Source organism: Lutzomyia longipalpis, chromosome 3, assembly GCF_024334085.1.
Source record: "Lutzomyia longipalpis isolate SR_M1_2022 chromosome 3, ASM2433408v1".
Taxonomy (NCBI): domain Eukaryota; kingdom Metazoa; phylum Arthropoda; class Insecta; order Diptera; family Psychodidae; genus Lutzomyia; species Lutzomyia longipalpis.
Window position 1 is genome coordinate 5,877,645 of NC_074709.1, and position 26,725 is coordinate 5,904,369.

At 36.3% G+C, this 26,725-nt stretch overlaps 1 protein-coding gene across 2 annotated transcripts in view; it reads right to left on the reverse strand.

Moving 5' to 3' along the window:
* The window catches only part of LOC129791576 (breast cancer anti-estrogen resistance protein 1), a 58,308-nt gene that overhangs the window by 1,142 nt on the left and 30,441 nt on the right, over positions 1-26,725 (reverse strand). Inside the window, exons 1-5 of one of the 2 annotated variants that reach the window (XM_055829797.1) lie at positions 25,207-25,987; positions 19,944-20,087; positions 14,812-15,036; positions 1,720-2,437; positions 751-1,582 (exon numbers count right to left, since the gene is read on the reverse strand). In XM_055829797.1, coding sequence (XP_055685772.1) covers positions 751-1,582; positions 1,720-2,437; positions 14,812-15,036; positions 19,944-20,087; positions 25,207-25,329 — 2,042 coding nt within the window. In that variant the 5' untranslated portion in view covers positions 25,330-25,987. Of the gene's footprint in view, positions 1-750; positions 1,583-1,719; positions 2,438-14,811; positions 15,037-19,943; positions 20,088-25,206; positions 25,988-26,725 lie in introns of those variants that run through there. The other variant, XM_055829798.1, reaches the window with a different exon arrangement.

Genomic DNA, 26,725 nt, shown 5'->3' on the forward strand with positions numbered 1-26,725 from the left:
GAAGGCTTAAGCGCTTTAAAAAGAACGTGAAAACCGGGAAAATCTTACGAGAGTTTATCACGGATGCATTATTTTTCTTAGAGGATCATGCTCACGTGAAGTTTTCCTCGCTTTTTCCTGCAAAAAGCCTTCGGGAGTTTATCACGAGAGTTTTTCACTCTTAGAGAATACAGCCCCTGATCAAATGAATATTTTTTGCTGATTGAAAGATAAATTTTCTGATCAGAAGATTTTTCTCTATTCAACACGTCGCTAATTGCAAAAAAATGCGTTTTGCTCGCCCTTTCTCGGCTGCTTTTCCGAAGAATTTTCTTCATTAACTGAAAAAGATTTTGCATAAATTTAAATGACGCCAGAAAATCAATCTAGAGATCATTATTTATTCATTAATTTAAATCAATTTTGGGGTAAGATATTGCACAATTATTGATCAATATTTGCTTCATCAGCTCTAATATTCAGCTTTAATATATAGATTCAGTTTCAAACAACCTAAGACAAAGAATTTAAATCAAATCAACACAAAATATCAGAATTTCTTAGTTTACAACTTTGAAGACTTTGAATAAATCTTTCATAACGTATTCTGGCTCTTTCCGATATAGCAACAAACATTTTGATTAATTTTTTTTTAAGAATCATTTAACGACCTTGTCGCTTTCGAATCACGTGCTCAAAGGTCGCATTAAGTACGTCCATATAACGATAAGATAGGGAATTACTCTAATCACACACAAAAGCAACACTCACCTGGCTAGATGTGAAATATCCACAACAGAGTCCACCATCTCCTGAACGGCATTAACACTGGGAAAATGTTGGGCAGCTTTCTTCGTTTTAGCAACGCACGCCTTCATGCCGTCACTCAGGGCATCGGCACACTGCAGAATATTCCCCCGGACATCCTGCTTTGTCACATTGCGATGCACAATGTCACCAATGTTGACGAGATTGTGGGCACTGAGAACGACAAACTTCCCATGTGCCAGGAAGAACTTTGGCGGTTGGTTGTGCTCCACCGTCTGGAGGAAAGCATCAATGGCCTGCGTCAGGTAGTTCATGTGTGTCACCGTCTGTGCGGCATAGTACACAAGGAGTGTCTTATCGTTGGGATCGAGTTCTGTTCCTGCTGTTGCCCCAATGGCCGCACTCTCTGCATTCTTCACGACATTCTCAAAATTCTTCTGCAAATCCGACGGCAATGCATCGCGAATTTCGGCATTTTTACGCGCTGACGCCTCCTTTGACTCTAAGCACACGTAGTCATAGTCTTCGGGCCAGTCGCCGTTGTTGTTGTTACTCGGTGTTTGGGGTGTAACACTCGGGGAAATTCGCTTAAACAGCAGCGTGGCATTGCCTTGAATAAAGGACGCCGTCTGTCGGACATCTTCTGTGAGGGTTTGAGCGCATGCAATTAGTTGATCCAAACTATCTGGCGGTAGTTGTGTGCCCGCTTTGATCTCAGCCCTTGTCAAAGTTTCAAGCGTCCACCCTTGAATGTCAATGCAATGTGATGCTTCATGAACTAGGCGATCGGCGTCCTTTAATGCACGCACCAATGGACGTAATTTAATAGACAATCCTGTAAAGGAAGTTTTTAGTAGTAGATGAGCAAAAGGCTTCATTACACACTTAAAAACAATTCATTAATTTAGTTTTCAAGATGGCGCCAAGATGGCATCAATATGGCGGAAGTTTCCAAGATGGCGCCTTGCTTACCTTTATCATCAGCTTTGGCAGTATTCCCCAGGGCACCTTCTCCAAATTCAGCGAGATCATGCAGTGCAGTTCGAAGGCGCACAGCTGCAAGTTTGAGATCCATAAGGATAGGATCGAGTTTCTCCTTTGTCCGCCATTGTGGCGAAACAAAAGCCAACAGACGCGTCACAGCATTTGTAGCTTCAGTCTGAAGCTTTGCCAGCGTATCTAGGGCTGATCCCAGTTCCAATGGAAGCTCCTTGCACGTACTCAGCTGCAGTGTGTGATTCTGGGGACTATGCGGAATGGGAACGTCGTAGTTGAGCTGCAGTGATGCTGTTGAGGTGCTCATGCTCGATGGATGCGGCGAGGCACGGGCTACCCGCCGTGGAACGTCGTAGTCCGTCATATTGGCTAGTGAGGAACGATTTGAGGACGACAGGCTGAGGCTGTCGGAAGTGAGGAGGGAGGAATTGGAACTGCTCGGGGTGAGATCCTTCTGACTCAGGAGTGTTACAGGGCGTGGGATGTCGTAGCAACAGTCTTCAGGACGACCACGCGGGGAATGCCAGACACGTGGAACGTCGTAGTTCACGGGAACTGCGGGCTTTGGCACGTCGTACGTTTCCGATGTATCACCGGACATTACGGTTGTGCCACCAAGGAAGCCGCTTCCTCGTTGTGGCGTCGGTAGCAAATCATACAGATAGACATCACCACATTTCTGGGGAGTTACGACCTGAGGAGAAAAATTATTTTTTGAGCACTTTTTTGTTTTTTTTTCTTTTTTTGTGATCTCCATTGGAAAAGATTTTTAAGGAATCCTTTAAGATTGTTAAAATTTTTTTTTTAATGTTGTTAGTTTTTTTTTCTTAAATTCTTTGTGATCTCTATTGAAAAAGGCTTTTAAGGAATATTTTTAAATTTCTTTTAAAATAAAAAATGTTTTTTTGGCTTTATTTGTTTTATTTATTCTTTGAGATCTTTATTTATCCAAAAAAAAAATTTAGAAATTTCTTTTAAAATAGAAAAAAATATATTTGACTATTTTCTTGCTATACTCTCTATTTTTTTTTATTTTGCAAGATCGCTATTGGAAACGGTTTTAAATATTAATAAATTTAATTAAAAATAAAAAATAATATTTTCTTTATTTGTTTTTTTTTATTCTTTGAAATCTTCATCGGAAAAGGATTTCAAAGAATCTTTTAAAATGATTATAAAAATATTTTTTGCTTTATTTTTTTTATTCTTTCATAAGAGAATTTTTAAAATAAAATCTGTTAAAAATACTTTGAAAATAAAACGAATTTTTTATTTACTTTCAAAGAATCTTTTAAAATTAAAATAAAAAATTGATTTAAAAAAGAATTATTTTCTAGGATGAAATATATTTGCAGGTGAACTGGAATAAATTATAATGCTTACGTTCTAAATGTTTTAATCATAAAAAATATTTTGAACGTTTTTGCATAAAAAAGAAATCTAAAATTAATATTTCTAGAAAATGCAAAAATTCAACAATTATTTATCTTTATCTAAATATCAACCAATTCTGTGCTAAAGCTTTTTCCCTTTGCTCACAGTGTGTGTCTTTATTCCCATTCGCAAAAGTTACTAAGAAGTTCCGGAAGGCAAAAAAAGGCGAACAGGGAAAAAATTCACACAGAGAAATAAAATATTGAAGAATTTCCAACAAATTCAGGGGATTTTCACATTTAATGATGATGTTGGTTTGGAAAAAAAATCCTTTTAGGCACCGGAAAATGAAGTGCGGGAGGACAAACTTTGTCAATAATTCACCCATCTCTGATACTATCTTAGCATTCACATTTAGTATACTTTAAGGGCAGAAGAGTGGAAAGAACAGCACCACTTGTGAATAAGTTTTTGAGTTTATTTCAAAAGAATTCTCAATCATCCTACCACAAAAAAATTATTCTTCACTCTTTCAAGATGAAAAATCAGGCACTTTTGATGATTTTCTCTGGTTCTTTTGTAGGAAAGAATGAAAGAATTTTTAGAGGAGATGTGGTTAAAAAAACGAGACGCGGTCTCTATCGGGCCAAGTTAGACACAATACTACCTTTCATGGCTTTTGAGGGTGGTTTTCGTCTGTGTTAAGAGAACGTCCGAGAGAGGGTTTTGTGCTTTTATGGTCTCCAACGCATGCGCTTTTAATTCCCAAATATACAATATTTTCTACTATATGTGAAGGTACCTATATATATATCGTATGGCACTAGTACGGCACTAATAAATAAACACGAAATCACAATTCTACAATTGCACGTCCAGGTTTTGGAGCCACAAAATAGAGTCTCCTGTCAGGTTATTTAAAACATGAATTCCTTCATCAAACTTCCGATTAGGGCATTCATCCAGGATGTGTTGAATAGTTTGAGAAGGACAACCACAGTCGCATGCCTCGCTCGTAGCCATACCCCATTTGAAAAGGGTGGATGCGCTGCGGCCGCAGTTACACCGAATTCTATTAAGAATTGTCCATTCTCTTCTAGTTAAGCTGAAGCCCTTCGGTCGTTTGGTGGGGTCGGAAATTAAAAATGAATTTGCTGCCTGGGCTTTCTGCCACTCAATCTTCCACCTATCTCCGATATCAAAAGACTCATCATGAAGCTTTTTTGCGGAGCTCCAAAAGGGTTTTCGTGATTTTAATCTTAAGTTAGGAGCATCATTAACGATGTCCCTTAAAAGAGTATCGGAGTCTTTTAGTTTCTCCCATCTCTGGACCACGGTTTGAGCCCTTCTAAGATGGGGAGGAGGAATATTAGAGAGGACAGGGAGCCAGGGAGTCTTAGTTGGCTTCAGTGTACCCGAGATTGCTCGCATGGTGGTGTTTAGCTGGACGTCAACTTTTTTGCTATGGGCACTGTTACACCATACTGGTGCACAGTACTCCGCAGTGGAGTAGACCAGGGCCAAAGCAGCTGTTCTGAGTGTCTCAGCGTCAGCGCCCCAACCCGATCCAGCGAGTTTACTGAGAAGATTGTTCCTAGTTTTAAGCTTTTCACAGAGCTTTTCTGTGTTTTTCTTGAAGCTCAAAGTCCTATCGAGGGTAATCCCAAGATATTTCGGATTAGGATTATATCTCAGTTTCTCGCCCTTGAACTTCACCGCAGCCACCGCACCCGCTTCTCTGTTATTCAGATGGAAGTTGCTAACCTCTGTTTTACTAGGATTCGGCTTCAGTCTCCACCTCACGAAGTATTCGTCCAGTAAGACCAGGTCCCTTGATAGTACTTTTGAATTATGCGCGATACTCCTACTTTCAGTGAGCAGGGCAATGTCGTCGGCATATTGGAACCTTTTTGCTGAGGTGCAGGGGATGTCACTAGTATAGAGGTTGAAAAGTAGAGGAGCTAAAACTGAACCTTGTGGGAGTCCATTATTGAGGGTGCGAGTGCGGCTGATTTTTCCGTCCAAGAAAACCGTGAAGTGTCTATTAGAAGTGTCTATTATTGTCACCCATTCATAAGGCCATCTTTTCTTGCATCATATATAAACAATCGAAGGAAATGGAAAATGTGCGGTTTTTTTTTCCATACAAATTCCCCACAAATTAATCAACTTTTCAACACACAAAAGTCCAACGAAACGATTCAAAGTGATTTCTTCTGTATTCAATGTTTGATTTCATTTCCTTCGTGTGTGCGGAAAATCGGAAAAGTTAGGGAGACTGGGTGAAAAGTCAAAAAGTAACTTTCTGTAGCATGAGATTCTAATCAAATAAGTTGATGTGATTCGGGGTAAGGGTGTGTGGGTGGACGTAGGGCGCACAAGGAAGCGCCTGAACGTCGCAGGGTGAATGTGATGCAACCAGTTGTTATCCTTTTGTATATTTGGTTTTTCATACATACCTACATATTTTGTACATATAAAAAGGGGTGCGAAGTTAAGGGTAGAAAATTCTGGGGTAGAAAAATGATTGAGAACTAAAACGCTTTGCTGATTTTTTCCAACATTTTTTTTCTAAATCTTTAAGCTTGCGGAAAATGTTTTAGATTGTCTTATTAATAAAAAGCTCACGGAAAGCTTCTTAAAAAAATATACATAGTAAATTGATTGAGTTAAAATTGACTCAATATTGATAGAGTCAATGTGCACTACCCTCAAAAGGTTCCTAAATGAGCAAAAATAGCGTAATTTTTAAGGTAAATTTCAGATGTCTGTAACTTCGGCCATGATTAACCGATTAAAAAAAATCTACCAGTTTTGGAAAGGTACATTTCATAGCTTTCCAAAACAGACAAGTTTTTGAAAATCGGATAAACCGCTTTTTCTTGGGAACTATTTTGGTAACAGTACCTGAAGGAACTTTTTTTCAAAATTTCAAAAAAAAAAATTTAACCCATTTTATCGGTCTTTAGTGGACCGATTTTGACAAATATACTATCCTTGGAAAGGTAATTTAATTCTATTTCTAAATCTGCTAAATTTTTCAAAATCGGATAATTGGTTCGACTGTGTCAGCAATTTTAGTGAACTATAGTAAAATATTGCATCGTTGAGTATACTTTTGAAGCTCTGGTTGACCGATTTAAACAACTATGGGTTCAAATGGTAGCTACACACGTCTTTTAATTCATCCCGATCCTTCATTCTTATGGTTTGTATTTTATATCCTTATTTAAGCCGTTAAACGGAATATTTCAAAGAAAGTTTTGTTAACTAAATTTTCTCCAAATAAATATCTTAAGAACTTTCTTTCAAGGAAACCTCAAAGTATTTCTCGAATTTAGTAAATTATCCAAAAGCGTTTAAACATTTTTATTTTGGGAATAATGCCAAATGAAATTCTTTTCTCTTAAAGCCCGTTTTATTATTGATACGAATTTCCATTAAGGGAAAAGACATTCACCCTAAAATTGGGAAAAAAAACAAAAAGAAACCCTCATGATCATAAAACATCAAGCTCTAATTAAAAACACTTTATGGCATTGTCACGAAGGGCTCGTAAAAGGGAGTTGTGCGTGGGTGTAGGAAAATGTGCGATAGACGCGTAATTTTATGGCATCGGGTGCAGCGCTTCTCCTGTGTGTGGAAAATCTCTGGCGACGAATGGCGTTGCCTAGGCTACCCGCCATGGCTGCTGCTGCCGCGACAGAGGGATGAGGGGGTAACACACTATCTCCCGTCTAAGCGCATCAGCATCCCTTTGCCCGGAGTCTCCGTGGCGCGGAAGAGCCACTGGACGGAGAAGGTGGAGGAAGCACGGGAAAAAAAACGAACACCGGAAGGCGAATTCCTTCCACACTACTCCTGGGTGCCCCCATAATGGAATTCACATTGTGTAACTCTCCTAAATCGATTTGCACGGAAATTTATTCGCTCGCTCCTTCCCCAGAGGAGTGGCGTATAGTACAGGATAAATTGCATCTGCTACGGAGAATTATGTTGGGAGAGTATCATTGAGGGTTTATTGAGGATATGGTGTGTATGTGTAACTTACACTCCAACTACTTCTTGTTACTAAAATTCAATCAAAATGTAATTTTATGTTGAAAATTGCTCTGCTGTGATTTTTTTTATATAAAAAATTAGCTTTTTTGCAACGATTTTTATTCAAAATTACGTCAGTACGATTTTCTATAAGATTTTAATTGAATTTCCAAATTTTTCTACAAAGAGTAATTTTAGAATAAAATATTTAATTTTAATTTTATTTTAACATACTTTGTATGCCTGATGAAGAAGGATTAAGCCCTCGAAACGTTATAAGAAGATTGTTTGAGAACCTGTCAAAGTCACAACTCACCCACACAACTTTTATGTTTAAATATGCGGAAAAACAATTTTTTGATCAAAAATAAAATTTCCTGGAAGAAAATTTCTTCTCGGAAAAAATACTTTGAGGATTTTCTTGTGCGAGAAAAAAATCTAATGCTGTAGAACCTTCATTCATGGGGAAATCTTTCAAGTTAATGGTGATGTGGGATTTAGAATTTGCGAAAACGATATGCTCTTTTATGGTTCACATCACTTTTTCCTTCTCCTACGCATTTTGCCAGCGGGAGGGTGAATTTAATGAATGAGATTCATTAGAGAATGAGGGTGAAAAGGGATTGATGCGTTGGATGATGGAGAGGAGAAAAAACACACACAAGAGAGGAAAAAGCCTGGGGGAGAATGCGGAGGAAAAACCTCAACACATCAGAAATTTTCCATCAAAAAGAAATCCTCAACAATAAAAAGCTTTATTAAATATTTCACTCCTATGCCTTTTTTTCCTTCAGAGGACCCTCTGTCATCCTTTGGGGGGGAATTATCCCCTGAAAAGTGTCCTTTTAATAAATTACTTGTGACAATGCTGCAACAGTAGAAGTGATTACGGTCAAAGTTAATGCAAAAACGAGGAAACTTCCTGCCTTTTTATGCCTTCTTCACCCTCTTTTACCATCTTGTGCATGGAAAGTCTGTTTTTCCTCTTCGCATCATAATGTTTTCCTCGTTGGAAACTTCTTCTTTTTTGAGCTCCTTTTTTTGTAATTGTGTAATTAAATTCCAATGTGTTGCAAGAGCAAGAATAATTTTCATTTTAAATGTCGGGTGATTATCATTTAAACGAGCAGTTATTTGTTTTCCCACTTAATGAGCTTGCAATGAGAGAGAGAGAATTTCTTCAATTAAAACATTGTGACATTGTCGATTTTTCTTTTCCCCCAAGTTCAATGACTCTTTGCACAGACAATTTCCCCATTTTTTTCTCATTCTTTTAAGAGCACATCCAGGAAATTGCAAACTTTGTCTTCCGCCATAAGGAAAAACTTTTCCCCGCGATGATGGGTTTTTCCGTTGGTATATACAAAGAATCTTTGCGTCTCTTGCAATAATTTGCAATATGAAGCAGATAAATTCCACGGGGAATTGCATGGGAAAGCAGAAAGGAGAGTGGAAGAGGTGCACAAAGACGATCCATATAAGGATAAACCACCGAGAAACAACTTGGCCAATTTATCCCTCCTCTCTTTTGCCAGTTACGTCGCAGCTCTGTGAGTTTTTTTTTTTAAAAACATTTCTTGGTCACAGCCTCACGTAAGATCATATACCTCGAAGGCTTTCCACCGACGCTCTTTTGGCTGTATGTTTAAATTGAAATTTTAATTATTTACAAAATTCGCGAAAATATATTCTTGTAAAATGTTTATCAACCCCCGCATTGTCCCGAGGGTGAGATTTTTGTGAAGCAAAAAATTCAGAACAAAACAATCTCAGGTGGATTTTCTTCTCTCCCCCCTTCCCACTATAATGTTCCCAAACAGAGGACAATTTTTTATCTCAACAACACGAGACATCACGTTCGAGCTCTCCAACTTTTTTTTTGGTGGGATGCCGCTGAAATTTTTATCAAATACCTTTGCGAGAAATGATTTGAACTTGCGCGTGTAGTTTCTATCAATTTCTATGGAATTTCTCAACAGAAGATGCTGTGGCGGAGCTCCACTATCCATCAACTTGCGGAGAATTCATCTCATCAACATGTCAAATGAGACACCGAAGAACGTGTTCTCTGCACATGACCACTGGATCGTTCCTTTTAGTTTCTCCATAACAATACCCGAAAAGGGGCTAAGAATTGAGGGAGTGGGAATACTTGAATTTTATCAAAATTTTTAGTTTTAAATTAAAGTAATAATTATGGAATTATCTACAATTTTTCAACATAAGTTTTTGAAGTTTTGTGTGTGAGGGGCGTCCAATTTGAGGGACGATGAGTGTGAAATCACGGTCAATTTCTTGATAGTTATAAATTCAATTCAAATTAATTAATTTCCCAGGGAAGTTCTATTAGACTTCAATATAGTTGAAAGAAAATTAAGATTAATGTTTTAAGTTAAGAAATCTCGATCCTCCAAGGGTTAAACATAACATTACGAGAATTTTTTGAATCAGCAGTAAACGCGAAATTTTTTAAAGATAAATTTGCATCAAAAGATAGTAAATTCAGCTCTTCAAACTAGCATAGTTAGGTTAACCCTTTAAGGACCACAGAATATTTAATGAGTCAAATGTAAAATTTAATTAAGGCTAGACTAAAAGAAAGTCAGAGCTTTCGGCTTAAACTGTGAAGAAAACACAATTGTCTGATTAAAAATTTTCAGGAACCATAAAGACAAAATAAATAATAAAAAAAATCATATTCAAAATTAAACCTTTTATAAAACGAGCCATAGGACGAAAACATCACATGGTTTCTTAGATCGGCTATGATTCGAATTTTTAGCAATAATTTTAAGACTTCTAATTAAATTTAAAGAAAAACTGTAACTATATAGTAGATCTTTAAGATCTTCAACAAATAAATCTTTAAGATCTTCAACAAAAAATATAGCAATTTTAGTACAAAATTTAAAGTTATGAACAACCTAAATGAATTTTAAAATGATATACATATACAGATGATATTTGTTCTGTCTCTCTGCCAAGTTTGGGTCAGAGAGGAGGGAATGTCGTGTATATCGCCTGTTTTGATGCGAGGACAATGACAAGGGGGGTGGGAAGATGTATTTTGCTCACTATGTGTGCACATCCGAAACAATTCACAACATTTCCAGCCAGAGTATCTCTCCTCGCACATGAGGAGGAGATGTGGATGGCGGATACAAAAATACACAAAAGAAGTGTTTTGGATCTCTCCTCATGCAAGTTTGCATGGAGCCGTCGCCAGCAGCTCCTGGACAACGCAGAGAGATGATAAATAATGTCGCATTTTCCATGTTTGGAGACGCCATCAGAGCCACTACTTCGCTCTTTTATGGGCTTTTGTGTTGACAACAAAGATCATGGGGAGGTATATAGCCACGCACCGCGAAACACGTTTGCAAGTCACTACCAATTCTTACTACGCGGAGATTCCCATAATTGAATTGGGAAGTGATACGAAATCCACCCTTTCGTGCTTTCCCGCACATCTCTTTTCTATTTCTGTCTTAAAATAGGGGCGCGGCGGCATCTAATCTCATCCCATTTCCCCAAAGTCACGTTCAGGCGTAACCCTGTGGCAAAATTCTGAGGTTTCATCTTTCCTCACTTCCACCCCCATCTTTTCCACCAATTCGATATTTTTTTCAAGAGTGAAAAAAAATTGAGAAAAACTGGAAAAGTTTAAATTAATTTAATACACGTGAACGTGCTGATGGAATTTCCCAATGTTCATGACAAACACAGTTCCGGGATGGAGAAGATTTTCCACACAGAATAAGGATAGAATTGTGCACAATTACCCCCGGAGCACATTCCATGCGGGGAGAGCATCTTCGTACACAAAGTTTGAACCATGAAAGTCATTTTGGTACGCCCACAAATTGTCCCCATGCTCGTCGCGCTCCTGCAAATGACCTACAAATAACCCCATTTAGCCCATTTTGACCATGAACAAGAAGATTAAACGTATTTGAGGGGCAGGTAAATACCTTTAATAGTTGTGAAGAAGAATATTTTCTTTTTAAGCTCATTAATATGTTTTCTTAAATAATATTTCGAGAGTTTTACACCATCTTCATCAAGTAAGTATTAGTTGGAAAAATTATAACAAAGTTTAAAAGAAACGTTGAGTGGAAAGTATTTCGAGATTTAGAAAGCTTTCGATTCATTTTACGTTAAAATTTAATTTTCTTTATATTCTAAAATTAATCAAGCAAAGGATTTTCTTATTTCGCTTGAAAAACTATTAATAAAAATAAATTAAGTTTCAATCCTTTAAAAATGGTAGGCAATTAAGCGTGCTGAATAAACTAAAAAAAATGTTTCAGCTTAAATAATTGATTTAAATTTAAAAATTCAAACTTTGAATTTTTTATTCGTCTCTCTTATTAGCCTTTGGGGAGCTCCTTTTGGGACCATTTCCAGAGACCATAGATATAATCTTGAACTGATTATGAATCAATGTTTAAGCATTAACTGCAAAATTAGGCATTTTCAATAACGAATTGTGGAAGAACGTCCCATCAGTCCATAAGAAAATTATATTTCTTTATGTGTCCTAGTTAAACTGGTTAAACTTTACTACAGACCCTAATTAATCTCATCCCTTCTTTTACATTTTAATATGTAAAATTCCAATAAATTTATTACAATAAAACGAATATTTAGCATTTATTCTGTTAATTGTTTGCCCCCTTACTCCCTGTTGTGACTCCTGCTGGCCGTTGTGGTGTAATTTTGCCAGAAGTTACCACTCTGTTGTAGGCAATGAGAATTCAACGGTTAGGGGGGAAATGGGTGGAAGAACGCCCACCACATTAACGAGAATGGTCTCACAGAGAGTCACCTACTTGGGGTTCCTATGCGGCACAAAGTTCTACGAATGTGGTGGAATAGTGTTTGGAATATTAATGTATAAATTCCGCAATATTCGCATTCACTGTCATCCCCCTCCTGCCAAAAGGAAAATCTCTCTTTGGAAGGAATTCCGGAGGGAGGACCTCCCTGAAGATTCACGCAAGAAGACAAAATACGGGAGCCCCTCTAAGAAATCAATCGTTTCTTCGTCTTCCCACCCCTCAATAAATTCTAACACAATTGTCGTCTCTCACACAATATCGCGTGATAATTTCCTGCGACAGTGAATCTCAGGGTAAATTTTTTTGGGGGTGGCCTTTTGCCAAAAAGTTTGGCCATTTCCCGCCAAAATTGACATGGGCTGGCAAATGGATTTATGGGACTGTCGATGTGAAAATGCTTGAGTTAGGTTCTGTGTGAGTCTTTAACCCAATTTGATATCGTGGCCTCTTTTTTTTCCCAGCTCTCCTCATTCAGACTTCCCGACATCACCCTGATTTCAATGGCACTTTATCAGTGTTTAAGGGGATATCCCGAAGAATATGGCTAATTAATGGGAATTGTATATGAGGATTAATCTCGAGGAAAGTTCTTTAAAACATTTTGATTCATTTCAAAAAAGTTTCTTTAAGTGCAAAGTTTGTTGATGAAGTAAATGATGTTGAGCTCATAAATCCTTGGTTTGGAAGACTTTGAAAAGAAGACAATTTATCACTGCTTCTCATGGCTTTTCTACTTAAATTTCTCATGACAAAACCACAAAGAATTAATTCGTGGAAATGAGTCTTTTTATTAAAAGAAAAAAATTACAGAAAGATCTTCAGCATTGATTTTTGTTCCATTGAATGAATCTTTAGGGTTTTCTTGAAGAAAGTCTTACTGTTTCATTTAAAATGCAAAGTGATTTTTTATTGGCATTATTGAGAATTTATTCCTCACACCAAGTAGCAATTGCAAGAGAAACATGCAAGTCGTGCTAATTCAGTGAGTCTGGAAAGGTGTGAGTGGGATGAAAAGTAAAAGTGATTGAACAGCTGCAAATATTTGATTTATAAACTTTTCTCTTTACTTTTCTTTTTATTATTCTTTTCGGATCATTTTCAATTGCTGCGGTGACCCTTTTTGAGGATCTTGAGGGCCTTTTGTCATCTCGTGGACAATGGGCTACACTCTGTGGAATGAAGGATGTACGAAATTCCAAAAATATTCTGCAAAGGAGGTCAAAAGTGGCAAAACTATGTTTTTGGATGCACACAATTCCACGAAAATTGCTTTAGAAAATCTGGGAGTGTTGTATTTCACTAAATAGCAGACGAACCTCCATGCACAAACAGGAAGGCGTTATTGTGCTTCAAATTCAATATTTATTTTCAATATAATTTTCCTTTCTTTACTCTTTCAGTCTCAAGAATTCTTTTTTTTTCATCGTGCGTGTTGTTTTAATGATATTTCTTTTAAGATTTCTTTTGATTTGAAAGTAATCAGAATTCAGTAGATTCTGGGAATGTGAAATTAAAATTCCTCTCTACGTGTCTCGTTGTGCTTCTCTAGTAAATGTTGCAATCATTGCAATAATATTGATTTAATGAAAATAATTCAACACCTAAATGTGTCTTGTTTTTAGAGAGATAAATTAACAAAATTGACACTTTTTCCAGTCGATTAATTAAATACTGAAGAGAACATGCGACTAAATTAGCGACAAAATGTTAAAAATAAAATATATTTCAGGTGGGAAAAGTCGATTTTGCAATGGAAAGTGTGTGTACAAGTACTCCTTGTCGCATGTTCCACGTGTTTCCTCGTTGGAGTAGCTGTTGAAGCTGTTCAAGTGGGATTATGAGTGCAAAATGCAATTTTGTGCGCCCACATAAATGAAAAGTTATTAATATTGTTTGCATGATCAAGAGATTTGCAATTAAATAAAAATTTCGCAGAGGTGGATTTATGGTTTATTTTTGTTGGTATATAACAATCAGAAAATGATTTTTTTTCTGTCGGAATTAACACGCGGATTTGTTTGCATTTCAAGCTTTCACGGGGAAGATTTGGGATTTGTATTCGATAAATAGAGAAGTCTTAATATTAGGGTAGAAAAGAAATATTCTAATAAATTTAAGATCCAGAATATTCGTAAAGAATAATTCTGTGTTGAAAGATGAAGAAATATTCCTGAATTTATCACACAAACTCATTACTCTTCTAATGAAATTTTAATAATGTCTCATTGCACACTTTAAGATCAAATCATTCTTCGTGATCAATTCCAATTCAATTAATTCAATGACTAAGAAAATCTCGCTTTTTTTTAGATTCATTTGCAGCAATAATTCTCGGAAATCTTAAAATAAAATGTGCATTCAGTGATCTTCTCATCATTTCCTCTTTCAAAGCGAACTTGTAGGTGTGATCGTCCATATAAAATTAAAGTGTTATTTGTGAAGTTAGTTATGATGGTTTCATTGCACTACAAGAGCACTTTGCAATGTGAATTATTATCTCCTTTGTGCGGAACATATCGATTTGCAAAACATTCTGCGTGGGAGATCAACTAAAATTGCATGCAAAAGGCGCGAAATTGTTCCCAATAATCCCGTCTCAGACATCAATGATCTCTCTCTACACACAGGCCAGTTTTTTTTCCTCCTCAATATGCAAATTGTGCGAGACACACTATAAGCTGGCTCTCGGCCAGTAGACACATCATTGAGACAGACGCAGAAGATGGAGTGATTAGTGGATTTGAACAGAGTCGATCGGGTGTGGAGATCACTTTAGCGGAGAGACTGGAATGAGAGGTAGATCAGTACTCACCTTGTTGGGCATTATGTGCCACGATCGCCTCTTGCCATGCTTCTGTAGTCGAGCCACACTCGTGTTCTCGTACAATTCAGAGGGATTGGAGACATGTGTCGTGTGATTGGCATACAAGCTGCTGGATGATCCAATTGACGGGCATGGGGACGAGATTGGTGATGGGCTACAGCAGCCACTATCGTACGATTGCACAATACGCAGTCTGTTGCCCGGACAGATTCCCTGAAAGGTTACACGAAAAGATTTTATTAGATTCGTTGAAGAAAAAACTTAGACTGATGCTGAATAAATCATAAGATTTATTCAATTGTAATTAAATATAGGGGAAAGTGGCCCAATTTGAACATCAAAAGGGCTACATAGAGTGAAAAAAAATTGTATTAACTAAAAATCAATTTTCTTTAAACTTTCCACGTTTGAAGTTTTAAAACTTTTAAGTTTCAGTGGATCAAAAAAGAGACCAAGAAGTTAAAATTATGCTACGTTCCCCTACGAATAAAGTTTAGATTTATTTACTAAATTTAATTCATTTTTGATTTTTGGAATACTAATTATATGAATGAAATTAAAGCTCAGAGATCATGCGAAATCGATTTTGTAGACGAATAAAGATAGTTTAACCAGGCGTCTCCACTGTTATCTCTAGCTTATTTTAGTACTTTGACAAAGACTAACAACCAGGCCCCTCCATCGTGAAAAACTGTTTTCTTTTAGTAAAATAGAGGGGATATTATATGTTTTATTGTCCTCAGTTTTATTTTACATATTTTGTACTATCACAATATATTCCGTAACTACCAGGCGTCTCCATCAGCAAATTCACAAACATTTCTTTTATCATTGGGTCTTATTCAGCGACCAAGAAACCCTTGAAATCTTTAAATTTTGTACTGAAATTTCAAGATTTCAAGCGAATTTCAAGGGTTTCTTAGTCGCTGAATTAGGCTCATTTATTTTAATTGTTTCAATGAGAAAATAAAGAAAATTCTTAAGCAAATTATCTCATCATAAATTGTTTCTAAAAGAATTTTATGAGTGCATTCTCAAGGTACATCGTGAACGTCTTGAGATCTCCAAAAATCATATTTTATCTTTTTGCCTTTTTTGTGTGCGTGTTTGCTCCATTCTCCGCTTCACCTTCATCTCTGCTGCACCCGCCCGTCAATCGATTTGTATAATCTGACAGGCAGTGAATGTTACATGTGTCTCTATTTTGATATTCGATTGATGTGAGAACAACGAAATCGAATGGAAATTGACCAATGTTAGTGGCACAAAGTGGCTCGCCACAGTAAAGGATTTCTCTCTCTCGTGTTTTCTCATTCACATTGAGTCCATTAAATGGAAATTAAAATTGAAAATAGAGCGGGGAGTATGCAAACTCTCAATCAAATCATTTATGAACTTCATAAACGTTTATTCAGAGAATTTGCGATGAATGAAAAAAAAATGAATAAACGAAACGAAAGTTGAAAGCGTGGCAAAAGAACCACGAAATTGTCTGAGAGTGAGTTAGAAAAATCAATACAGCTTGATGTCTTTTTCATCAGTGTTGCTGGTAAAAAAAATGGGAGAAAATAAATCATAGCGCATGGGGTCAATATATAGTTCGTAGCTTCCTGTCTTTGTGCAGCCACGCGTAATTGCTTCAATTAATGTGAGATTTCCAGAGTGCAACGATTTCAATTGCATGAACGCCGGACTGCTGCTGGGCTTTTCTCTCTCTCTGTCTTATTTTTTCAATTACATTTTCTTAATGCGGGAGGCAGCCTCCAATCGATCACCCACTCGCGTGTTTCTCACAAATTGAATAATTTCACGTAATAGTGGTGAAAGGAGGGAACAGATAAAAATAATATCGACTTTCAAGTGAAATTTTCAAGCTCCCTTTTGCACTTCTTCATTACTTTTCTTCCATATTCGCAAAAAAGAAACCATTCACGACACATTTTTCTTGTACTTGTTGATGAGATCCAATTTCGCGCTCTAGAGAATCTTTTTTTTTTCATTCCTCAACGTGCAAAAAAAAATAAAGAAGGGAGCGTAGGAATTTTAATCCATTAGTGGCGGGGACGGATAAAAGGATATCTTATGTAGCTTCTGATCTGGGGAAGGTTTTTTTTGAGACTTTATCAATTTTATCATTTTTTTTATTTCAATACAGAATTTGCCAATTTAAGTGTTGAAGATTCAAACAATTTGAGCAATTATTGAGTAATATTTAATCAATCACATTGTGTAAAGGACATTATGCACATTACAGTGCTTTTGAAAAAAGATTTTAATTATTACTCCATAAAAGATAATCTTTACAAAAAAAACTCACAAGACAGGATTTGAGTCTTCTTCTTGGGAATGGTAGCCACTCAGTGGGAGTTCTTGCGATCAAATTTTGAAGCGTGGCATGGAATTTGCAATAAATGCCAGTGTCGGAATATTTATGCCCACAAGTGTAAATAAATCTCAATTGCATTGAGTACGTCACAAGCTGATTGAGGCATCCAGACTTGGCCAATAAAAGCACATACACGCATTCCACTGATTATTGGAGTCACAAGCGAGTGATAAAGAAAAGAATTAATGCCGTGACAGCTTTAGAGTTCACGACATCAATTGAGGAAATGTCTTTCATGCAATTCAATTGCTCCTCATTTGCACTCTCTTCAACGAAGAATATGCAATGGGAAAATAATCAATCCAGCAATGCGTGATCATTTGCAAGAGGAAGAGCTGTGTGTAGTTCTTGAACTAAATGGCATATCCAAGGGCAATTCTTTTTACTTTTTTTCATATTGAGAAAGTGTAACACCATTATAGATAGAATCTCCACGGAGTTTCAATCGATCTAACTAATTATGCTACTATCAGTTGCTATATATCGACAAAATGCAGCTTTCCCACTGTGAGCATTTTACATCGTCGTGAGTCTTTATATGACTCCCGTGGAACGTGCTCCCGCGCTTAACCGCCCAAAATTACGTGTTTCTCCCTTTTCTGTCGAAGAATAACGCACAGAAGACCCCGAAAAAAAAAGAAGGACAAAGTGGTGAGGGAGGGTATAAAAGCGTCAAGAGAAAGAAAAAAAAGAAAGACATGGTATCGTGTACTCAATAAATTTAACAGAGAGTAAACCCATAGCTACGCAATAAATCAGGAATAAGGAAAGACGGTTTGTGGCGGAGGACTTTCACAAAAGGTCCCTTTTGTTCCGCTCACCTCACTCCTATTGTTGATGGAAATAAAAGAGATTTCTCAAGATAAGTATTTGATTTAAATTTTCATGAATTAATGCTACAAGATATCCCAAAGGTTAACGATTTAACTCTGATAACGACAGACATTTTTTTATCCTACTTATCTGCACCTTTCTTTCACGAAGAAATGTTCCTTAAGACATTATTTATGATCATTTAGTTAGATAAATTGATTTTGAATTGGGAAAATTTGTGAATGTTTAACTTTTGGTAATCAGTCAATTCTGGGACAAATATCAATCGAATTTTGATCAAAAATTACTCAAATATTGATCCAAATGTACTCAAATATTGATCCAAATGTACTCAAATATTGTTCCAAAATCATTCAAATATTTATTCAATACTCAAACTGCTTTCCAAAGTATTTAAACATTTTCTTTTGCTCAGTTTTAGATCTCATACTGATTAACTCATTTATAAATGTTATGAATTTATGAATTTTAGGGCAGAAAGTCACTCAAGTTTTGACCCAAAATCAGTCAAATATTAATCCAATAACTAACCATTATCCTTTTCTCAGTTTTAGATTAAATACTGGTTAATTAATTTATAAATGTTTGATATTTGTTATTCAATCAATTTTTGAGCAAAAAACACTCATTTTTACATCAATACAGATGAATTCTTTTTACTTAATATAAATATAAAGTACTTGTGGTTCTTGAAAGTCAAAGTCGTTAAAAGACGAACATATATATAAAGTTGAGCATATTATTTTATGGAATAAATAATTTTTAAACTCCCCTCCAAAACCCAACAGTGCAGATGTAAACAGAAACGACCCTTTCCTCCTTAAAATCTCTGCACGAATCCAGGAAGTCTTTAATGTTATTTAGTGCTTATCTAAGGATAAAAGTTTCTCTGAAAGAAAATTAAGTGTTGACTTAGCTTCACACAAAAGCCAAATGTATGTGCGGCAGAAATGCCGGAAAGGGAGTGAGACGCACACAACATCCCTCAGGGCTGTGTGCCAGGAGTGCGTACACCGCATTCCAAAACGAAGAAAATATGTGTCCCATAAATAATAATAATTTCACGAGTGGAAAAACAACTTCGTGTATAGCTTCATTCACTTTTTCTTTAGAAATAAAGTGAAGTGGCCCTTTGGGCGGGAAGATGCGGAGGGCAGAAAGGTCCCGAAAAGGGGAATAATAGATGAAATAATAAATTATGCGGCTGCCAAGAACTCATATAAAAATTATAAAAGACAAGAGGTTATTATACAAAAGCTCCTTTATATGGGGCAGGAGGGTGTGTGGAGGGTTATTGAGAGAAAAAAATGCGATGCTTATGAAAAGGAGACATTTCTTTATGCTCGAAAAAATTCAACATCACTGAGAATTTATTCTTTTTAATGAAATGTGTGCGAGTAAATTGACATTTTCGCTTGATTTTTGCAGAGGGGCTGTAAGAATGGGGGGAGGGGGTGTGAAATTGCAAACCCTTATGGTGGTACACAATTAGTTTACTCAAGAGCTAACAAAGTAACATCTGCCACAACACAAATCAACCGCAGCTGTCGAAATTTTGATTTATGATTTCTATGCAATCAAAATTAAATATCTATATTTTAGCACATAGAGGTGATAAATTGTGTTCTTGCCAAAAACTTTGCAGCTTTCCAAGCTGTTTAGTTTAAATGCTTTTAATTCATTTCAAACTATAAACCCACAATTTGTCTTTTTGGTAACAGAATTTTGTAATTTGCAATGCTTTTCTTTTACTGTTGTGCCCGTTTCATTGTGCGTTGGTGAATTGTATATGTAGTACACCAACCTCATAATTTACGCTCTCGACAATTTAGAACCCTCCCCCATAAAACACTCAGTGAAGATGAGGGCGAACAACGAGAAAATAGAGAACATTTCTCACCTGCCGTCCTCTGAGCTTGCAAAGCCACCATCCTGTCAGGCCGTCTGTATCCTGCTCAATAACCGTCAGGATGTCGCCTCGTTTGAAAGCCAATTCATCAGGACTCTCGGCAATGTTGTCGTAGATTGCCCTCGCGTACGTTGGCTGGAAATAAAATTGAAACAAAGATTAAAAAACGATTTTTTTCTTAATCTTTAATATTTCTTTTAAGAATTTCTGATATTTGAATGAATAGAGGAGACCGCGGTGGAGTGGATCAAGTTGAAATAAATATTTTTTATCGACTTAAAGAAGAATAATTCTAAGAGAAAGGACTTTATTCGTTCCTATTGGGACTAAAATCTTCTTCAAGGAAACAATCAGAATAAGTGACATCAATAGAAAATCATTCAGAAATTGCCAAAAAGATTTACAATTTTCCTGTTAGGATTAGTTAGGAAAGTTAGGAAAAGATATTAAAAATTTGTCCAGAAATTCAAACAATGACGTCACGATTGTGCTTTCTGTCTTTTAAAATGTATGAAGCAAAAGCGAGTTATCATTCCTCATAAATAATTGATGAAACATTAGCATGCTTCATGCATTGAAGAAAAGTTAAAATACAATGATGGTGACGTCATTGTTTGCATTTTTAGCAAATCTTTGTTAATTTTAATCCCACATTGTTTGTTCTTATTTTTAATCTTTGCAAGATTATGCGTCTTCCTATCACTTCATCGAATGAAGGATTATCCCATACAGAAACAAATAATCTCCTTTATATATCTATACTAGTCAACCCGAGCCCCCAATCACGTGTGAGCAAACTCCATTTTAAGCTATAAAAGGGGGCGTATATTAGTAGGGGGGGATGAATAATACGGTACCCCGAAAAATGTTTAAAATAAAAAAATCCCGTTATCTGACCCTTCAGCAGGTAGAAAATGGGAAAAAATCAATTTTTCTGTGGGGGCGCTATAAAGGGGGGAGGGGGCGGAATCCCATATAGCGCTTGCAACTCGTATTGACCCCCTCTACCCCCATACCAAGTTTCATCAAGATCGGCCCAGCCGTTTCGGAGGAGTTCATGTGCCACAGACAAACATTTCAGCTTTATATATTAAAAAGAGATAAGTTCAACAATATGTAGGGGAACGTGGCCCAATTCGGACCACCGCCCAATTGCGACCGCCCCTTTTTCTCGTAAATGACGAAATATTATAAAATTAGTTTCACTACATTATGAAGATATTATAGTAAGGTAATGTTAGCGCCTAAAATAAATTAATTTGGTACACAACAGGACTAATAAAAAATCAAAATTCATTTTCAGCACTTGGCCGACATTTTCTGATTTTAGAAACTAAGTCGATATGAGTTTTTTTCCCACTATTATGTCTCATATTATGCCGCGTTTCTGTAGCTTAGAGGGTCTAGTTTATTACTTGATTTACAATTTTTTAAAAGATTTTAGGTATTTTAAGTAATTAAGTGAAAATATAATACATGCAAAATGGTCTAACTGCGACCCCCAAAATGTTTCAATTCGGACCGTCTATTTCCACCACTCACCACGGTAAAGCAGTCGCGCATGCGTGTAGTGGTGTGGAAGTGTCTTTCTCACACAGACCGCGCTGTGTTTTGATTTCGGGAAAATCAATATTTTTTCACGTTTCTTTAAAGTTTTTTCGCAGTGAAAATGTTCCTAAAGCCCAAGGGGAAGGTAGAAAGTGTAATTTACGCATTCCTCAGAAGAATTTTCGTGGATTTTCTGCGAATTACGTCAGTGAGTGCGCAATTGTCGGTGTGTGTGAAAGTGTGTGTAGTCACCTCAAGGGCGAAATGTCAAAACAAATGTGGGGAAAATTGAAAAAAAATTCTTGATTTTCCGGCTTTTCCGGGTAATTCATGACGTTTTTCCTATTTATAGTAGTGATAAAAGTGATCTACTAGTAAAAAACCCACAAATTACGGCAAAAAAAGGGGGTCGCAATTGGAACACTCGGGGGGTCGCAATTAGAACACCGTGGTGAAAAAGTGCAATTTTAGCACCTTTTTTTAATTCGACTATTACTCAGAACAGGTAAGAGTTAGAAGGTTTGCATCTATAGAACAAAGTTAGCCTATTAAATGACCTTTCCAATGGTACCAAACTTGGAAAGATTTAATTCATTTTAATATGACTTTTTTCAATCCTTCTGAAACAGAATTTAGGGGGTCCGAATTGGGCCACGTTCCCCTACTTTCTTTATCTAAAAAGAAATATCCAATAATGAGGTCGCAGCTTATAGACTCCTTTTATTTATGTGAAATTATCAGTTATAAAATTATTATTGACGTATTATTCTCTTTCTTTCGTCTTTAAAAAAAATATTTTATTGACATTAAAATTATAATTAGTCCCTCTTGTGCAACCCTCTCATTCGCTAAATTTCTTTCTGAATGGCTATGCACTTAATGATTTTTTGACAAAGAAAAGGCAAATAAGGGATGGTCACGTTATTTTGGAAACTCGGGGACTTTCAAGAGCGATTTTCAAGCCAATTTTGAAACCAAAAACTCGAAATTTGCTTGCACACTTGTTAAATTGCCAAATACTGATGAGAATTCAGTATTTTCAATTTCCAAATCAAAATTTTTGTGCTCAAAACAATTATTTGAAATTCTCACATTTTGGCCATTTTGTTCCTGTAGAGTTTCCAAAATAACGTGACCATCCCTTAGCTTATTGTTAAACGGAAATACCAAGACCTAAGTCGGGTAAATATTTGTCTAGTTCTTTTGGGAATGAACTGTGGTCTGTGAAAAGTCAACAATCAGCATGTTCCAAGAGTTTTTCCTACATTGACTGACCCCAAAATGCTGAAAGTTGTTCACCACAGTGTGGGAGCAAAATTGAATTTCTGCAAATATATTTGCAATTCCATTGGAATCTCTAAGTAAGATAAGGGAGTATTATAAGATTGTTGCTCTTGCAAATGGTTTGAAATTTCCGAAACTTCTTAAAGAGGTTTGACCATTTCTCCCAGCAGTGGTGTGTGCGGAAGTTGATAATCGACACACTGTATTCAACATCACGAACAATCGTCGTTAATAATATCGCCATTAGGGGCAATAATTGATTATTGCCATTAAAATGGGATCATGAATGTAATTCCCATTGTTCCAACGACAAACATTGTGCAGACTTCGTGATACAGGAGGGGTGTTGTATTTTTGGTGAAAGAGTGTCGGCAAAATGTTTTTTATGAGACGAGGTACCTATATATATATTGTACACAAAAACAAGATATATTTTCATTTTAAGCAATTTGACACGAATGCAGAGAAAAGCTGAGTTCATTTGCGAGAGCGACAAAGGAATTTATGAGTAATTTGCATGTTAGAAAATACTCTTTTTAATAAATCATCTTTAATTGAGGAGAATTTGATTGAGAGTTAATCATTAATAACTATCGATGGGGCTTTGCATAAAATTGAAGAGAGTGGATTATACGGTTTTATGGTTAAGAGAGGAAAGAGCTCATAATTTCTCTATGACCATAAAATGGTGTGTTTTTGAAACTTAGAAGAAGGCATGATACAAGAGACTCATTTGTGCTTATTTTATCTCACACTGTGTGTATATATTTTATATTTGCACGGTATAAAATAAATATTCATTCCCACCACTTTAATGATATGCAAACCAGTTGGGTAAATATACAACACCTCAATTTCGCATTCGCTTTATTTCATACCCGCGAGACTTCACAGTGAAACTTCACTCATTATTCTCTTTGGGTCTTTTTTTTTAATTCCCTCTAGGTGGTTGTAAAAAAAAGTGCCAAAAAATATGATTCATTGCTTTGTCATTCTCTTGCTTCCCAAACATGACCATCATCTCTTTCCCGGACGTACTGAGGGTTCCCCCATTAGTTCGATGAGCCCAAAATATTGATCAGCAATACACTGAGGAAAACGGAAGTATTTTTTTAGCACTTGCGAATTGATAATTTATGCCGCACTACTAAAAAAATTCAATAAATCACGACTTTTGCTCGGAATTATGATGACTAAATGCCCAGAAGTTTAAATTACTCTATCGGGTAATAAAAAGCGGAAGGAATCGCGATAGAGAAATTTAAATTAATAATTTTGTCTGTTAATTATTACATTGAATGACTATTTAACGTTTTTCCTCAAGTTTGTTTTTCCTTAAAATTATTCTTTTCAACATTTTTAAGTCTCTTTTAAAGATAGTTTACAGCCTTATCACAGTAAAGCTTAAAGCGCTTATTGCTGAATAGTTAATAGTTTTCATGTTGTCTCTCTCGTAACCACGAAGAGATTAGAAAATTTTAAACATTTGGAACTGTAGTGTGTAGAGTCCTTTAGATTGCAAATTAAAACTTTTATTACGATCTTATTTTCCTTGAAGATAAAATCAAAAATTGGTGTTCAAAAGACAACTCAAAATATTGCGTGAAATTAACTACACTAGGTAATAAATTCGGTTTAATCCTATTCTTAATTCAATCTTAAGTTTTTTTAAGTCAAGCTTTAGTTTTTTTAGGCTTTTTATGTGAAGCCACAGAGTCAATATATTTAGCCAAGCTAAATTGGAGTCAGGCTTATAATCTTAGAATATGCTGAATGCGCTTTTTTATTCAGTCTGACCTGACCTTAGAGAACTTAAGCCTGACCTTAAAAACTATAGTTAGGTTTAGGAAACTTAAGCTTACGATAAAAAATTAGATCTAGCATAAAAATTGACCTAACTTTTAAGACTTAAACTGTAATTTAAAATAAAAGTTAGGCTTAGCTTAAAAAAAGTTAGGCCTAGTTTCAAAAATTAAAGCCTCATTTAGGACGAACTTAAATCTGACTTAAAAGACTAACTACATAATGAATTTCACCTATTGAGGCAAACATTAGTTTCAGCTATTTTTTTTTTCAAAATAGTGATTATGGTGTAAATAAAAAGGGACCTTAGGGAATTCACATAAGAACATAAGAGAAAGACTAAACTATTCAAATGGAATAAGAAGAGGAAGAGAAACATTTCCAATCAACTTCGATCCTTACAGATCCTTGCAACTGTATCAAAACTCCAATTTATTTCTATCAGTGTATTGAAAAGAAAACATCCCCTGGCAATTATTTATCAAATGTGTATTTTCAAGGGGAATATTATCTGGAGCATACGAGGGAGAAAATAATGTAATCTCAATTTGAGAATTTTGTATGATCCCTAATTTTCGCGCCAGATGTTTCCAGCATGATGGGGTGTGTTCGGATCTACCTTTGTAACGTGCCTCCGTGGCACGGGAACATCGTAATCCAAGTCAGATGGTGTTCTGGGGCCGGTACTGGTTGGAGTCCTTCCGCGGGGTGTTGTTACGAAAGACAACGAAAGAAAGGCCATTGATGACTTTCAGAGCACACACATTTTTCTTCTTAATTACTTTCTGCACACCCAAAATGTGGCACAATTTTTTTCACTCTTGCAAAATCAATCTCTCGCAATTTCACATCACACTTCTTTTTTTTTGCTTCTTCCGTGCAACACTGACCATCAATGTGGGACACTGGTATGAGAGAAATCTTCCTGCTTTACATTCACATTATTTTCTTCTTCACTAAATGCCCTTTTGAACAGAAAGGAGATTTTTCCACTCTGGGATCAACACTCGTCGTCACTTAGGAGGGCACAATCTTTGAGACGTCCGCAAACAAACTCGGTGTATGTGTGGACGATCACTTGGGAGAATCTCACAAAAGTAAAGACTCAGCACCGCCGAAATGAACTCAACGACGTTCCATCGGTAACTGACTCGGAGTCTTTCTTATCCAACCGAGTATGTGGTTGCTCGCTGCTGAGTATATAGCAAAATGATTTTCATAGTAGTGCTATATATGTAGGTATATTGTATGTTCTCCGTTGAAATTCAATATCTTTGTTCACCGCATTAGATCTCATGTGGCGGGCAGGAGAGATCAAAGCCACGTTGGACTCACAATAGATCGTGATCGAGGGAAAATTCTCATTTGGGTCCACAACCGCGCTACTCCATGCTTCCAACTGTCTCACCCGATGATTGGTGATGGCGTATTTTTGCCATTGCGTACACTCATGCCCGCGATAATACCCGGGGCCTATACAGGGCAGGAGATAGTGCTTGGCAAGAGTGGTGAAGTATACGAGCAAATATTAATATTGCCTTCACTCGCAGGCACAATGTGATTACATTTCAGTCTTATCTACCCCATAAGTTCCATGCACTTGTGAGTTAATTGAAATGGAGAGATAGAAATCGATGTAATGGCTTTCTCACAGTCACAAATTCACCATAAAGTCTCCATATACAGAGAGAGTAAAAGAATACTTTCTTAACGAATAAGAATTTCTTCAAGCAGCCTCCGGTTGCTGGAACGTGGCGCCCAAATTGCACTCATTACTCACTCGTGGGCAGTCAGATAGTTTCATTCTCAACATTCTCATTGTACGTTACAGACACGAAGGCTGCTACACCACAAGGCAAAAATTCTCATTTAGGAACCCACACCCTGGCGAACAAAAATAACAATCTAATCCTAAAAATGAAGTGTTTGCCATATCGAATATTTGTAAATACTTTCAGATAAGTTAAGTGGAGACTCTCTCGATGTTATGTATAGAGTTCTAGGAAAATGTTTCTTATCACCGCTAAAAGAGCGCAATTACTAGGAACTTTCTTCAATTTTTTTTTGGAAATATTAGCAAATTTCAATTGCTTTTATAATTTGTTTAACATAAATGAATTTTCTTTCATTATCTCTTC